This window comes from Podarcis gaigeae (genome assembly GCF_964106915.1).
Source record: "Podarcis gaigeae genome assembly, chromosome: 2".
NCBI lineage: Eukaryota > Metazoa > Chordata > Lepidosauria > Squamata > Lacertidae > Podarcis > Podarcis gaigeae.
Window position 1 is genome coordinate 45440583 of NC_139679.1, and position 16099 is coordinate 45456681.

Below are 16099 nucleotides of genomic sequence, written 5' to 3' on the forward strand. Positions count from 1 at the left end.
TTCTCCTGTGATCCCAGCTCCCTACGACAGGCCCTCCCAGGCTGGATTCCCTCCCAGTCTGGGGTCGCAGCCCCTCTTGCTTGGTATTCCAGCTCTACCACTCCCCCAGACCAGTCAAGCGTCCCCCCTCCTCACAAAGATATGCAGGAGGATTTGTCTGGAAGGCAGAAAGCCTAGAAAAAAATGGGGAGGGGGAAGAGAGCGCCTGAATCAACAGCTGCATCCCATTCCCTGGCACTTAGCCAAAGAGCCTTAAAGCAAATGAGAAGAATAATGCTGCAGTCTTTCCCTTGCTGTTTGATTGTTCTTGTTTTATGTAAAAGGTAATACTAGACTTAATAGTGCAAAATCATTCACTTCATTTACTGCTGCCATCTCATTCTAAACTAAACTCTAGTACAAATCTGACTAGTCACCCACAAAATATGCATTGCATAAAACAATCCTTTGTTATTGTTTTAAATCCTTTGTTGAATCACATTCATTGTATGTGCAAAAATACACATATACAAACAGGTGTGAGCTGCTCAATGCACTTTTTTTCAGCTGAAGAGCATGGTAAAACTGCTGCAAATAAATCCAAAGATTTTAACATAAAATCAATATTGAGCAAGGTTGCTGCCTCAGACACCTTCAGAATACAGGGCTAGATGTGGGACACTGATGAAATGCCTTTACTGTACAGCACTCCTGCTCTGATTACAGGCTACAGTGAACCTAGCAGTACAGAGATATGTACAGAAATGAGTTTCCCAAGAGATGATTTCTGTGGTACGCTAATTGGCTTCAGTACTTGATTCTAAAAGCAGATGCTTCTTTTAATTGGTTTGTAAAAGTTGAGGACATTGTTATTCTGAATAGGAGTATGTCCTTTTTTAACTGGGCAGAAAACCCGAACAGTACAGGAAGTATAGTCAGAGCACACTGTAGATGTTTGGTTGGCTAAGAACTAAACTGCAGTTCAAGTGAAATGCATTACGTATTAACACACTAAGCCAAGTTGGCAATGTAGCCAAAGCATCTCTAATAACCATCACTTTATTAATGCAGCAAAATGAGTACTCCCAAGACATGTGCAAATGGATCTGCATTGCCTGAGAAAATAGTCCTCTCTCTGTTGAGGGCGTGCACCTCTGTTTTGCAAGAGGAGCTCTGAAGAGAGGCAAATAACCTTTCACCAAGGAGGAGACATGGGTTGTGGGTTTTGCAGATAGGACATCACTACAGCCGAGATAGACAACCTGGAAAGAAGACAGGAGTTATAATCAGGGCAGGAACGTTAATATTACACCAATAATAGCAATGCAAATAGTAATGTCAACAGAATGAATTACAAATGTGACCAAAGAATCTCAGTGTGTTCAGTGTATTCAAATTAAAAAGTTTATATGGGATGTGTTACTAAGCTTGCTTGGGAACTGTGTATTTGACTTGAGTTTGAACCTGATTGTGGATCCTGTGTGTGCATCCCTCAGAGACACTGGAGGATTGGGGAATGAGTCTGGTACAAGGGGAACCTCTTTCTGCTGCAGCCACTAGACCAATTCCCAAAGAATGAACAGCTAGCCACAGATAGAGCTGGCTCAGAAAATTAGCACAATAGCCATATTAAAGTGAGCTAGCATGTACATTAGGATCCTTGGGATCAGGGATGTGGAGCCTGTAGTCTATCAATATCTGGAGGGCTACAACTTTATAAACATCCCTGTCTACTAGCCATGCTGGCTGGGGCTGATGTGGCTTAGAACCCAACATCTGGAGAGCCCCAGCCCTAGTCTGGCTAGTGAAGCAACACTTCAAGGTTTCTGGGAAGTAAATGACTTAATCAGAAAGAATGGAACTTATTAAGAAAAAGGCAGAATAAACATTTATCTGTGAATACGTTATTACAAGGTCCAAATGATTAAGGCTACCCCAAAATGAGGTTGAATAGATTAGGAGGAAAAGGAAGAAGTATTGTTACCAATGATTAATCTGCTGAGACAAGCAGCAAAAGAGAAATTATCAGTGTGGTAGGTGAAATATAACTAGAGAAAACAAAAAAATTCCTTCCAGTAGCACCTTAAAGACCAACTAAGTCAGTTCTTGGTATGAGCTTTCGTGTGCATGCACACTTCTTCAGATACACTTCAGATGTGTATCTGAAGAAGTGTGCATGCACACGAAAGCTCATACCAAGAACTGACTTAGTTGGTCTTTAAGGTGCTACTGGAAGGAATTTTTTTGTTTTGACTATGGCAGACCAACACGGCTACCTATCTGTAACTATAACTAGAGAAATTAGCCCAGACTGGATTTGGGCGTGGGGAAGATTGGATTAGTTACATCCAAGAGCTCCATTGTGGGTATTCAAGGTGCCAGGCCACTCATTTTCATTCCAATGAAGGGATCCTCAGGGTGGGGCTTGCCTTGAGCTTTATAATCTTTCAGAGCAATAGTTTCTGGGCAAGAGATGCTGGTTGAAGTTTCCACACAAGTGCTGTACCCTTAACTTTCCATGTGCAACTGCTTACTGTTTGTGGCAAAGGGAAAGCAGCTGTGTGCCTCTTGTCTCAAAGTAAACTTGGCAGCAGTAAGAAATTAACACAGGACTCAATGAAAGGCTGAAAGAACCTGACTCACATGAAGCTGCTCATCATCTGTTTGGTATCTTCTGAACTCCGAGAGTTGGCAAAGCTGATGAATGAACAGTAGACAGCAATCCAGGCACACCACTTTAGCTGCAAACAGCACAGAGTAATGTAGTGAAAGCTTTAATGAAGTCTCAAGGATTAAGCAAAACTATTTATTCCTTAGTAAAAGTGTAAAACCATGATAAGCACTCTGCCTTGTTTCTTTACTCAATTCATAGGAAACTTCCTTACGGTGAGTCAGGCTATTGCTCCATCTAGCTCAATATTGTCTACAATGATTGACAATGGCTCTCCAGGGTTTCAGGTAGGGGGATACTCCAATCCTTACTTCAGGGATGCCAGGGATGGTATTGGGAGCAAAGTAGATGTTCTGTTATTGAGCTTACGACCCTTCCCCTTGAGGAACTGCTGCCGAGACCATATAACACCGGTCCTGAAAGATCTTCATTGGCTCACAGTAAGTTTCCAAGCACAATCCAGAGTGTTGGTGCTGACCTTTAAATCCCTAAACGGCCTCGGTCCTGTATACCTGAAGGAGAGTCTCCACCCCCATCATCCAGCCCGGACACTGAGGTCCAGCCTGAGGCCTTCTGGGGGTTCCCTTGCTGCGAGAAGTGAGGTTACAGGGAACCAGGCAGAGGGCCTTCTTGGTAGTGGCGCATGCCCTGTGGAATGCCCTCCCAGCAGATGTTAAGGCAATAAACAACTATTTTACTTTTAAAAGACAACTGTTTAGGGAAGTTTTTAATGTCTGATGCTGTATTGTTTTTAATATTCGGTTGGAAGCCACCCAGAGTGTCTGGGGAAACCCAGCCAGGTGGGCGGGTTACAAATAATAAATTATTATTATTATTATGTAATACTTACTACAATTATTAACTAACGCCATTGTTCAAAGACTTGATATAATTTCAGACTCCTACCACAATTGACAGGTGTTATTACCTCTCTTATCTAGAAAAAAAGTGAAGCACTCTGACTCAGAGGTCTTTATAAGTAATTTCAAATTAGACTCCATAGCTAACATGAATTGAAGCATCATGAAATCATTATTTACTCTCAACATTCAAATGATTGATCAGCCTTTGCGGCCCAATAAATGTTCATCATCTGTGCACTATTCTCTTATCTGACTATTGTGAAGAATTGTTTAGCAGTTGGGTAGCATTCCTTGGAGAGACTAAAATAGCAGGGAAATAAGGAAGGTTTAAGCACAGGAATATTATGCAGTTAATCTGACAGAAAGAAGGAAAAGAAGCTGTGTCATTTACTACTAGAATAAGATTCTCAATCCAGGTCTGTTAGGCACATTAAACTAACCTGGGGTTGTTGATGACAGATTACCTTCCAGAGATTATATGATTTTCAAAATTATACAACCCAACAGCAGTGTAATAATTAGAAGATAACAAGCAGCTGGTAGAATCTTGTGCTTAATTTGCTCAGCTAGTGTTCTGCATGTCCTGAAGTCAAAAGGCCAAGCACTGCAATACTCACCTTCAGCATCAAGCCACACATACTAAAAATCATTCCCAGTAGATTCATGTAGTCTGGTGTGGGGTCTTCCAGGGTAGGGTTATTCTCTGTGGATGGAGGTTTGTATCTATAAAGTAAAAATCCCAATTATGGTGGAAAGAAAATATTTTAAATTATGCTTGAAAATAAAACATTAGCTTTATCCACCACCATATCAAAATAAGGCATAAGACATCAATGGGAGTTTCTCTGCTGCTAATAAGGCTTTGTGTAGCTTCAAGCCAACATAGAGTTGTTTAGGTGTGGGGAACCTTTAGTCCTCCACATGTTGCTGAAGTACAACTCCTATCAGCTCCAGCAAGCATGGCCAATGGCCAGGAATAAAGGGAGTCATATTTAAGTAACATCTGGAGGCCAAACATTCTCTGAACTTGCTCTAGTGCTGTGGAAAAAGAAATGGTGCCAGTCTCTCACAGTTCAAGAAAATCATCTCTCCTAAAGGTTACTCAGTCACATCTTTCTGGATTTTCCTAGCACTCATTACATGTTGTGGAAATTATATACTGCACTTCTTCTGTATGTTGCAAGAATGAGTGCTTTCTATATACCCATGAAATCATTAGTGACCAGCAACACAAGCAACTAATACTATTCTGTAAACTTTTTAAAACTTTGTTTTATAAAAAAAGGTGTAACTGCCCTGTGTTTCTGGCATGTTCATGTGTCCGTTTTAAAAAAGTGATGGATATGTGTTGGGAAAGGTTTCTAGCTAAGTGACAGCACAACATTCTTTGCATACTTAGGGTGGAATTCAATGTAGTGCTAAGTAGGCTATATGCATGTACAACATGAGGTCTGCTCATGCAACAATACTCCCCCCCTGCCCCCCCTAATGCTGTCTGGGGGAACCACCCAATCATCCAGTGCATATTTAGGGGGTGGAGCGAGTATATGGTTAGGAAGTCCTACTGCATATGTGGATTTTGTTCTGTACACGCAACAACGCTGTTAAATCCTGCCCCAAATGTCTCCAGGTCAATATACAGAGCAAGATGTGCCAAGTGTAAGCGCCTATGAGCAAGGTCACCCTGAACGCTACAGCAACAGCTCACCACTTTCTTTGTCAACAACAAATTGTTGCTCTTTTTTGTGTTGAATATATGCTATATGATAATCTATGGACCTAACAGGTATCTAAAGCCATTTGCACATAACAAAATATGTATTTTATCAAAGTAATTATTGAACTGAAATACAATTAAGAAGAAGTATATTTTGGAAATGTACATCCAGTTTTTCCCCCTTTAAAATTTTTTGGGGCCCCCAAGAGAGTGGGGCCCTATGCCATAGCTTGTTAGCTTATACGTAAATCCGGCACTGCACACGCACACACACATATATCCCCCGTAAGTGTGGACTGGTGGCCACACTATTCTCTTGAACAAGGACTTGCAGTTGGGGGCACATTTTGATCCTCACCAGTCAACCACCACTAGCCATCTCTGTCCCTGAATCTCCCTCTGCTGCAGTTTCCCCCGTGAAAAGTTTCCCCTATTGCCCAGTCTGGTGGCTATTAGGAAAGGCCGCCTCTCTCTCTCTCTCTCTCTCTCTCTCTCTCGCCCTCCGCCTTGCGTTTCCATGGCGACCCCATGCCCGTCCCGCGCTACAGCGAGGGGTGACGTCTCAGCGCCCCCTTCCGCATCACACGCCACTCCCTCGGCTCAATCTTTCCGTGCCAAAGGTCGCCCCGCTCGCGCCCTCTCCGTGGCTTTGCCCGGGCAGCTCACCCGCCCCCCGCCCCCCCCCCGTCGCTGACCTGAGAACGCGATTTGGCCGCCGCGGGTCCATTACGTTGTTACCGGCCATGGTGCACCGCCTCTGGCTAACTCCGAGCAGCGCCCCCCCCCTCGGTCGCCGCCGCCGCCACACCAACTTCCGCTTCCTTTCAGTGGCGCAAGGGGGACAACTAAGAGTGCAACACCCCGGAGTTCAAGTCTTCTCGTTCCGGTCATCATTCCCGAGGCCGCAGTACTTGGAGACGGTTTAGCGGATTAATCTTCCGTGGGAAGATGCTATGGATTGCTCAACTGAGGGAAGGAATAAAGAACCTTCGGGGGGTTTTTTTTTCCTGCCAGGGTGCCGAAATCCACGCTGCGAATGGGCGGAACTAAAGATGAGGTAGCTGTGCACCGAGGGGAGCGAATTAGAGGGTTGCGCTGTGTCCCTCATTCAATTTTCCTCCTTCCCATAATAAAATCCGGTTTTCAATTGGCAGTTAAACGTTTGGGGGAAGCTATAAGAGGCGCTAAGTCGTTTTTCAGTCATGTTGAGTATCCTTCCGAATGGGAAGTCTGCGCATGTTTGATTCCTGGTGGTCTGAAGGGACATGGCTGAAACGAAGCAGGTTTGGGTCTGTTCAGTGACCGCCCCGGAACCACATGTAGAAGAAAGGCGGGATATAAATTTAAGAAAAGAAGTAAATCAAGCTATATAGGCAGGGTACTGTAAAGGATAATACAAAATTCCTCAAAAATGGCTACCATAGGATAAGAATTAGATTGAGAAGAGCATCAGGGAGTAGTAGAAAGAGTTCTTTGGTGGTTTTCTGCAAGTTTAAAGAACTGTAGGTGTGCTACAGGGTTTGCCATGTAAAGATAACATTTAACTGGTTTGGAAAGAGAAGGATTTCTAGAGGGTTGATAGAAACTTGTAAAATAAGATAAGCAAGGCTATATGACATAGGTGATTTGCCTTTGCCAATTTTCCTTTCTGGAGAAAAAAATGGTCTTTACCATTGTGAGAAAACTGGTAGCTTGAGTAGCTGTTGCAGCTGGGACCTGATTTCTCTTTATGCCTGTGTCGTTTTGTAATAGGGTGGTATTCCAAATGGAAGAAAAATCCCAGACGCAGGGCAATCCTAACACATCACGTCAATCCACTTTGGGGTTTTCATAGTACTTGAGAATTGGCTGTCAGTTACAGCTGTTGCATCCAGTATAGAAGAATCCCCATATAGCATACCTGCTTGTCTTTATCATGGCCTTTCCAGAGCCAAAACTGAAGAAGCCTGAGTTGCCAAAGAAACTTCTGGGCACACTGGAATGTAAACAGGGAGCTGTCAGGGCAGTGAGGTTCAATGGTGAGTGTATCCTTGATCCTATAACATGGTGTTGTATTTTTAGAACCAGAAAAACAAAGCAGAATCTAGTGTGTGATTTACAATTTTTGAAGGTGAAGTTTTGGTAGCCTGTTGCAGTTAAACCAGCAAGGAGTCTTGTGACGCCTTAGTTAATGCAGGTGTGGGGATGCTGTGACCTGGATGTTACTGGACTACAACTCCCATCATTCCTGATTGTTGGCTGGGGCTGGTGGGAGTTGGAATTCAGTAACAGCTGGAGGGTCACAGCTTCTTCTCTTTTGCCTTAAAGAACAACAAATTTTAATACGGCATAAGTCTTTGAAAACAATGGTCCGCTTCATCAGATGCATGAAGTGCAATCCTTAGTTACCTGGTATATATACACAGAAAAGTGCAAAGGGGGAAAACCCAAAAGTTGGCGCTGAATGGCAATGCAATGCATAAAGTATTAGGGCAGTATTCAACTAAAGGTTTGTGCTAGTGCAAGGATTAACACTAGCACAGTGGGCTTTTCCCTTCTTCTACACTGTATGCCCTGTCCCATCCCCAAATCCGCTCTGGAGGGTTGTGGGTGGGGACAGATGTAGAGTGGGGGATGTAGAGTGGGGGACCCAGAACAGATGTAGAGTGGGGGGTGGGGAGAAGGGAGAGAGATACTGTTCCATTGCTCAAGAGGAAATCTTTGCACTGATGGAACATTCAGTTTAGTGCCAAGTTGAATATAATCCTTAGTGATTCACGAGCTAAAGAAAATAATGATTGGGGGAAGGTGTCTATACCATGGTTATAGGTTTCTTGCTCAGGGAGAAAATTTGTGCCTGCAGCAGGAATAGTGGAACCTGTGTAGCACATGCAGAAAATAGGAAAGGCAAATCTGTCAGGAACACTGCTGAAGAGTGTTGCATTAGATACTGTTCAATGAGTTTTTCCTCTCCCACCCCCTCTTCAGTGGATGGAAATTATTGTCTCACCTGTGGCAGTGACAAATCACTTAAGCTCTGGAACCCCCTCAAAGGCACTCTCCTTAAGACTTACAGCGGCCATGGCTATGAAGTTCTGGATGCAGCAGGGTAAGAACTGGGGAGAGGGAGCCACTCTTTTGGAAAAAGAGATTTTGTGGTGAAATACCACCAGAAATTTTGAGATGGTATGCCCTTTTAAAATGTGGCTCTTTTTGGGGGGAGGGTTAGTGGGTTGTTGTTTTTATTTTGATTATATATATTGTGGTTTTATATTTTGACTTTGTTCTGTGAACCACCCTGAGACCTCCAGGTATAGGGTAGTACAGTGGTACCTTGGTTTGCATATGGCTTGGTTTGCATATGTTTTGGATTACAAACACGTCAAACCCAGAAGTGTGTGTCCCAGTTTGCAGCCTTTTTTTGGATTACAACCCATTTCTTTTGGATTACAAACAAATTTTTTGGGGGGAGGCCCCATTGGCAAAAGCGCGCTTTGGGTTACAACCTGTTTCTGGAACGGATTATGGTTGTAAACCAAGGTACCACTGTATATAAAATCAATCAATCAATAAAAAAAACTGGCTGGAAAGCAGGTGGGTCACTGGTTAGAACTTTTGTGGTCTATGCCTCGTCTACTTTTCTATTGGAGTTGTGAGCAGGGCAAAGTAGAGTTTTAAGAATTGCTTGGTAAACAAATTAAATCCTCTGACCTGCCTGTGTTGCATAAATTTAACTTTTAATGTTATACAATACAGCTGGAAAACAAATAATTTATAAAATTCATAATCAAAAGGAAAATATATGGATGAATAAAATTTTTACATTCCAGAAAGAAAGAAAAATCAATTTCTCCATGAAGCTATCAGTTGTATATTAAACCAATTTAAATGAATTGTCTTAATTTGCAAAACTTGAACTTGCCAACTGTTGGAAGAAAACCTGTGAATAGCATAGTAATACTGTCTCACTACCCAGCCAGTGATAATAGGATATCCTATTCAGTCCCTGCTCCATACATTTGAACCCATGTTTAATGTCCTAAGGTTTGAAACTTAGCTTTTGAAAAATTAAATCTGACATTCTTAATACAGTAAGAATACAGTAATTCAGGGAGTTGCACATACAGGAAGCAATCAGGATGCTTTCCCTATCATTATCTGTCTCTATCCACTCTGCAGATCATTTGATAACAGCCAGCTTTGTTCATGTGGTGCAGACAAGACAGTAGTGTTGTGGGATGTTGCCACAGGTCAAGTGATTCGCAAGTTCCGTGGCCATGCAGGGGTAAGACCTCTTCTGTCCTTTGTCCCTTCCAAGAAAATGGAACAGAGTAACTTCCCTGGATCAGACCACTCTAGTTTAGCATCCTTTTCACCACAGTGACCAATCTCAATTCTCACAAGCTGGGTATGAGAGCTTTTGTTTCTCAGTGGCCGGTACTCAAAATCGTGCTGCCTCTGATTTTGGAAGACTGTAATGTATAGCTGTCATGACTAGTAGCCATTGATAGCTTTATCCTCCATTACTTTGTTCAATTCCAAGTCATTTATGTTGGTTGTCATTACCACATCTTGTGGCAGTGAATTCCATAGTTTATGTGCTGTGTTAAGAAATCCTTCCTTTTGACTGTCCTGAATCTTCCACCAGTTTCATTGGATCACCCCAGGTTATAATGCTATATGACAGGGGGAAAAGGTCTGTGTCCACTTTTTCTGTACCCTGTATAATTTTATATACTGCTATCATGTGTGTGCATCCTACTTACTCACCTTTTTTCCTAAACTAAAAAGCACCAAATACTGCAACCTTTCTGCATAGGTGAGTTTCTTCACCCACCTGATCATTTTGCTTGCCCTTTTCGGCACATGATTCAAATATCCAGCTTTATGCACATAAGAAAGTAAATTCTTCTGAGCTTCCACTGAGGGATTACGGTAGAAATGTGTCCTGCCTCACAGTGACTGGATAATGTCTGCAGTTTGGTCTATTTGGCATCTAAAAATTTGTGCGGTAGAAAATACTATTGACGCATTAGATACTACAGTAGGAGGAAGTTTATGAGAAGTGTCAAAATATTGCCTGCTGGCTACAAAACTACATTGAATGTTTGGCTTGTGGGGTGGAAATAGTAATGAAGAGAGCTCTGTAGAAGTTCAAGGAGTTCAAAGAGTTGAGGTACTTTGTGTAGAAATGTGGCAGGAATGGGAACAGAGAATGTAATCCTTCTATGCTTGAATCTGTTAAACCAGTCGGACAATAATTGCTTATCTCATTCTCTTCTCTTTATCCTCACCTGGCAGAAAGTAAATTGTGTCCAGTTCAATGAAGAGGCAACTGTGATCCTTTCAGGTAAGGAATGCTTTCCTTCTCACTCTGCTTCACTGTTAATCCCAGGGAACTCATTTTATTTTATTTTATTTTATTTTATTTTATTTTATTTTATTTTATTTTATTTTATTTTTATTTTAATAATATTTATTAAGAGTTTTTTAATTACAATATAAATAAACAAACAAAAATATTACATATCATAACATCTTTTCTTATCTCCTTTGGACTTCCTCACATCTCCCGCTCCTGCGTTCCAAATTATAAAAATTAAACCAGCAATTTATCACCTTGTCTCCATCCTGACTGTCTATTTTTCCAATGTTATATCTCAAATTTTAGATACATTTATTTCCCTCTTAGCCTAATAATTATCTAAAAAAATTTGTTTTTTCTTAAATTTAACTTGTCTTCATAATTCACCTCATCTGTTTTAATGGTGCCAAATTGTTTATAATCAAGCATCCTGCTTAACATTCATACAATTTACAATATTTTTGCAAATAAATCTTGAATTTTTTCCAGTCTTCTTCTACTGTCTCCTCTCCCAGATCTCGGATTCTGCCAGTCATCTCGGCCAGTTCCATGTAGTCTATCAGTTGCATCTGCCATTCTTCCAGTGTGGGTAGATCTTGGGTTTTCCAATGCTTAGCGACAAGTATCCTTGCTGCTGTTGTTGCGTACATGAAAAATGTTTGGTCCTTCTTTAGCACCCCTTGGCCGACAATACCCAGAAGGAAGGCCTCTGGTTTCTTAGGGAAGGTATACTTAAATACCTTTTTCAGCTCATTATATATCATTTCCCAGAAAGCCTTCACTCTAGGGCAAGTCCACCAGAGGTGAAAGAACGTTCCTTCATTTCCCATACATTTCCAACATTTGTTATCAGACAAGTGGTATATTTTTGCAAGTTTGACTGGGGTCATGTACCATCTATATATCATTTTCATTACATTTTCTTTCAAAGCATTACATGCAGTGAAATTCAGCCCAGTAGTCCACAACCTTTCCCAGTCCTCAAACATAATATTATACCCAATGTCCTGTGCCCACTTTATCATAGCTGATTTAACCGTTTCGTCTTGTGTGTTCCATTTTAACAGCAAGTTATACATTCTTGAGAGTATCTTAGTCTTAGGCTCTAACAATTCCGTTTCTAACTTCGATTTTTCCACCTGGAATCCTAGCTTTTTATCAAGTTTGAAAACTTCTTTAATCTGAGCATAATGTAACCAGTCTCGGACTTTGTCTTTCATTTTCTCCTGACTCTGCAATTTCCAATTGTCCCCATCTTTTTCTAATATTTCCCAAAACTTTGGCCATTTCGCCTCCATATTGAGCCTTTTACGGGCCTTAGCTTCCAAAGGTGAAAGCCACCTTGGAGTTTTATTTTCCAATAACCCAGGGAACTCATTTTAGGCTCTACTCAATATACTTCTTTGCTCTCTTGCAGGTGCCATTGACTCCAGTGTCCGCTGCTGGGATTGCCGGTCACGCAGACCAGATCCCATCCAAATCCTGGATGAGGCCAAGGATGGCATTTCCAGTCTGAAGGTGTCAGACCATGAAATCCTTACAGGGTAAGGAAAGGTGGAATGAAGTTAGAGCTGGTGAGGGTAAATTCCCTGCCGTGCGAAGTCCATGCTGGACCTTGGGATCTGTTAAGGGCTTCCCAACCCATCCATCCAGGTGTGTTTCACCCCTCTACTCATCTGCAATGGATTGAAGGAAGCAGACTCAGGAAGGCCGCAATCACATTCCAAAATACAGTGTATGGCCACTGACATTGTTTTGTTATTTATAATTATTATAAATATAAAACTTTTTAACATTATATATTCTATGCTGTTCTCATAAAGCTGGTGTTTTGCATTACCAGCATTTGACAATACTTGACTGATCAATTGATCAGATTCTTTTTGGACTAATAAAAAGCCCAATCCTAAAGTCACACAGCTGTGTAGATCCATACCCTGTAGTATCCTCTCATTTCTAAACTTTCATCAGAAACGAAGAAATATTTTCAGTATTTGCTCCAAAAGGGAGAAAGTTAGTTTCAAAAGAATACAGGCGTATATGGAATCCTGTCCCACAACTTGAGTTCCATGGTTTGAAAACCAGGAATGTAGAAAGGGCACCCTTTGAGACCTCGGGGTTGTCCGCCAATGTGCTTGCTGAGTGCTGCCCTCCTGCTGCCAGCTAATTTCCACTGCCCCTTTTTTTATTTCTCAGTTCTGTGGATGGGCGTGTCCGTCGCTATGACCTCCGTGCTGGGGAGCTCTACTCAGATTACATTGGAAGTGAGTGTTGCTTACAGACTTGTTGACAATTTGGTATGATGAGAGACAGTTTTCAGGGTGATGGTTCCTGTTGCATTTCCTTTGCCTCCCTCACCTGTATTCCCCTGCCTCTTCTCTTTAGCAGATGCCCCTCAGGTCCAAACCGAAGGGACTCTGCCACATCTGGTATCATGTCCGACACTGACTCATTCTAGGAAGTGGGTAGACTTGATCTCTGCAAGCTACTATTCCTTCCTTCCTTCCTTCCTTCCTTCCTTCCTTCCTTCCTAATTTGTAGCCCTGAAGAAACTCCTAAGAACAAGTTCTGATGGGGGTTGCCCAGAATCTTGCACTTTTTTGTTTCTTGATGCAATCAAACCCAACACTGCCATATTTTCATTATAGGTCCCATCACCTGCGTGTGTTTCAGCAAAGATGGGCAATGTACCCTGGCTGCTAGCTTGGATTCTACTCTGCGTTTGCTGGACAAGGATACGGGCGAACTACTAGGAGAGTAAGCAGTGCAGTTATTTAGTCCTGTCATTAAAGCTTGCCCTACCCCACCCTGTTGTCGACACACAATAGCAGCTCAAAAGAGTGACTGTTCTTCAGCATTTGGGTGCAGCCCTAAGTGTACGAGTGCTTCCATGTAAAAGAACCTAGAGGACTAGAGAAATTTGTGCAATACAGATCTTTATACATTGAATCAGAGCCACAGTCAGTCTGCCTTGAACTCTGGTGATGCTGGGCTTTTGTTATCCTCCATCTACCTTGCCAGGGACTAGTAACAACCATAGATGGACTGATGGGGGAAAGCCTGACTGGGAAAAGCAGAAATATTCTCCTCTTTCTCATCCCATCCCCCCCATGACACCCCTAGATATACAGGCCACAAGAATGTAACCTATAAGATGGACTGCTGCATGAGCGAGAGGGACACTCATATCGGGAGCTGCTCCGAGGATGGGAAGGTGTACTTCTGGGACCTGGTGGAGGTGAGCAGAATGACCTGGGGAAATGGAGAGGTTTCTTCTTGGGCGGTCCTGTGACTTACCAGTGTTTCATGGGAGTTGAGCCACAGATACTGTGTGTGGAGGGGTGCAGTTTGGGGAGCTTGAATTCCGTTTGGTTCGATAAGGCAACATTGAACCTTGGAGAATAAAGCATGAAACCTTCTCTCCAAATTGTTGGTGGTCAGACTTTAGCTCAGTGCCTTAACTGCTGACAGTAATCGTAGCTGTTTTTTGTATGACCTAGTTGCCTGAATATGACCTGAATATGACCACTAAGAACATAGGCAGAGAAATTCATACATAGCAGTGGTTTTCAGCCAGTGTGCAGTGGCACCCTGGGGTGCTTTGAATGATGGTCAGGGGTGCCGTGGGCAACAATGGCCTCTGTCCCTCTTTCCTTCCCTCCCTCCCTCTGGTGCCCTCATGTCTCTGCCTCCCAAAGGCTTGCAGAGTTATTTATGGCAGCAGCCCTGGCTACAAGCTCCCCAGGCGAATGGTGCCTCTGGGGCTGGTCAGGGAGGATCAAGGGGGCAGCTCAGAGACCAGGGGAGGCAGCTGCAGCTGCCCAGAGGACTCCCAAGGACAGGCAACTGGAAAGGAGGCTGAGGGAGCACCTGCACAAGGAAGGGTGTTTGAAAAAGGGTGAAAAGCTGCCAGCTCGGCAGGCAAGGGGTGACATAACTGGGCTCCTGAGCCCCACAGAGGTGCCACAGAAAGAATGTAGTTGGTCAAGGGAGCCATGGACTCAAAAACATTGAAAATCTCTGAGTTAAAGTGTTATGTAGACCACTATCACTTATCTGAAGTTTATGGGAGGAAGCGCTTTTGATGCAACTGTATTGGTTCAAAGCTAAATACAAAATTTTAAATCTCTGGTGTAAATAACATTCCTCATGACCATTGAGGATCAGGTACAGTTTCCATGCTTTCCACTGCAAGGCATTTCTTCTCTTTCCTCTCTTGAACTTGGACTGTCCCTTTCGCATATTGATCATTCAGCACAAGAGGTGGTGCTTGAAAAGCAGGTGCAATTCTGAACCCATGTCTAGCTGCCCAAGTGTTAGGAGTATGTTATCTCTACCCTTATCTTCATTATTCTTCTCTCTCCTCTTCACAGGGGTCCCTTGCCCTGAGCTTGCCTGTGAGCAAGACTGCAGTTCAGTCTCTGTCCTTCCACCCAACTGAGTCTTGCTTGCTCACTGCTGCAGAGGGCCGTGTGCAGTTTTGGAGGGAGGAGTCGTACGTGGCTGAGGAAGGGGAACCAGCCTGATGGTCCCTGTCCTGGCTTGAGTGGAGGACCGAAGCTGCAAGGAGATGGAACTCTCAGCCATACTTCTCTTCAGAAGCACAGTACTGTTTCCACTGCCTTCGGGAAAGTGTCCAACACTGGACTCCCCTGCTCTTTGGAATCACACTTTGCAACTGGTGCTTGTAACACTTACTTACAATCTCTCAGTTCCATACCAGTTTCCAGAGGGGTGGCCATGTCAGTCTCTCTTCCTCAACCATCAGCAGGTTTCTGTTTTATAAGTACTCTCATCTTTCAACATTAAAACCTGAGTTGATTGTTCTCCACGCCCCCCCCCCAAAAAAAAGACTGTATTGTTTTACTGAAAACTAAATAAAGTAAAGTTGTTTTTCAGAATGGTCATTTGCCTAAGGCCACTTAGTGGGCTTCATGACCTTGCAGGTAGGGATCTAAGCCCGGGTTGCTCACATTCAGCCCCATAACTGAAGTCACTGCTCTACATTGGCTCTTGTGTACTTCAGCATAAATACTATATAAGGAGGCCAGACTGGAATGCAGTAGTCACCAGTCACACAACTGGACAGCTCAGTGCACTGCATCACACCACATCCTGGTAGGAGCCTCCTGGCGCAAGTTTAGCCACATTGTTCAAACCTGCTTTACCGGTCTGGGAAACAAAAATTCCCTGTAGCTGTGTTGATGTCTAATATCAATGAGAAAAACATAAAGCATGCCGGGACACAATAGAGTAGGCCTAAGTGCCAAACAGAGACATTTTAAAGAGCTTACTACAAACAGCAGGCAGATCCAATGGTTGGAGCCCTGCTTGCCACACTGTTGCTCGAAGAGTGCTTAGGTGTCTAGGAGTTAGGCAGCACTTCCTTCCTCTTTCCTGATATTTCCTTACCTGATAATTTTTGTGTTTCATGTGATCAACAGCTATTTACTTTCACGAAACTAATGCCCAAACTTCACAACAGGAGATCACCTAAGAGGTACATGGCGGAGTAGTGACCAGAT

At 43.0% G+C, this 16099-nt stretch overlaps 2 protein-coding genes across 7 annotated transcripts; one reads left to right on the top strand and one right to left on the bottom strand.

The window, feature by feature from the left end:
* Window positions 1-1022: 1022 nt before the first annotated feature.
* Window positions 1023-6065, bottom strand: WDR83OS (WD repeat domain 83 opposite strand). The gene is made up of 4 exons (XM_083718370.1): window positions 5926-6065; window positions 4131-4236; window positions 2623-2720; window positions 1023-1241 (listed from the first exon to the last, which is right to left on the bottom strand). The coding sequence occupies exons 1-4, from the start codon at window positions 5973-5975 to the stop codon at window positions 1175-1177; spliced, it is 321 nt and encodes a 106-aa protein (XP_083574496.1). The 5' UTR covers window positions 5976-6065; the 3' UTR covers window positions 1023-1174.
* On the top strand, window positions 6031-15475 carry WDR83 (WD repeat domain 83). 6 transcript variants are annotated; one of them, XM_083718242.1, is made up of 10 exons: window positions 6031-6137; window positions 6983-7248; window positions 8198-8318; window positions 9389-9494; window positions 10511-10559; window positions 11992-12118; window positions 12771-12838; window positions 13223-13331; window positions 13698-13812; window positions 14948-15475. In XM_083718242.1, exons 2-10 carry the CDS (start codon window positions 7146-7148, stop codon window positions 15098-15100), a joined length of 951 nt encoding a protein of 316 aa, XP_083574368.1. In that variant the 5' UTR covers window positions 6031-6137; window positions 6983-7145; the 3' UTR covers window positions 15101-15475. The 6 variants fall into 6 exon arrangements, with proteins under 6 accessions (XP_083574368.1, XP_083574369.1, XP_083574366.1 ...); XM_083718243.1 differs by lacking the exon at window positions 6031-6137 and adding an exon at window positions 6149-6287; XM_083718240.1 differs by lacking the exon at window positions 6031-6137 and adding an exon at window positions 6303-6434.
* Window positions 15476-16099: the final 624 nt, after the last annotated feature.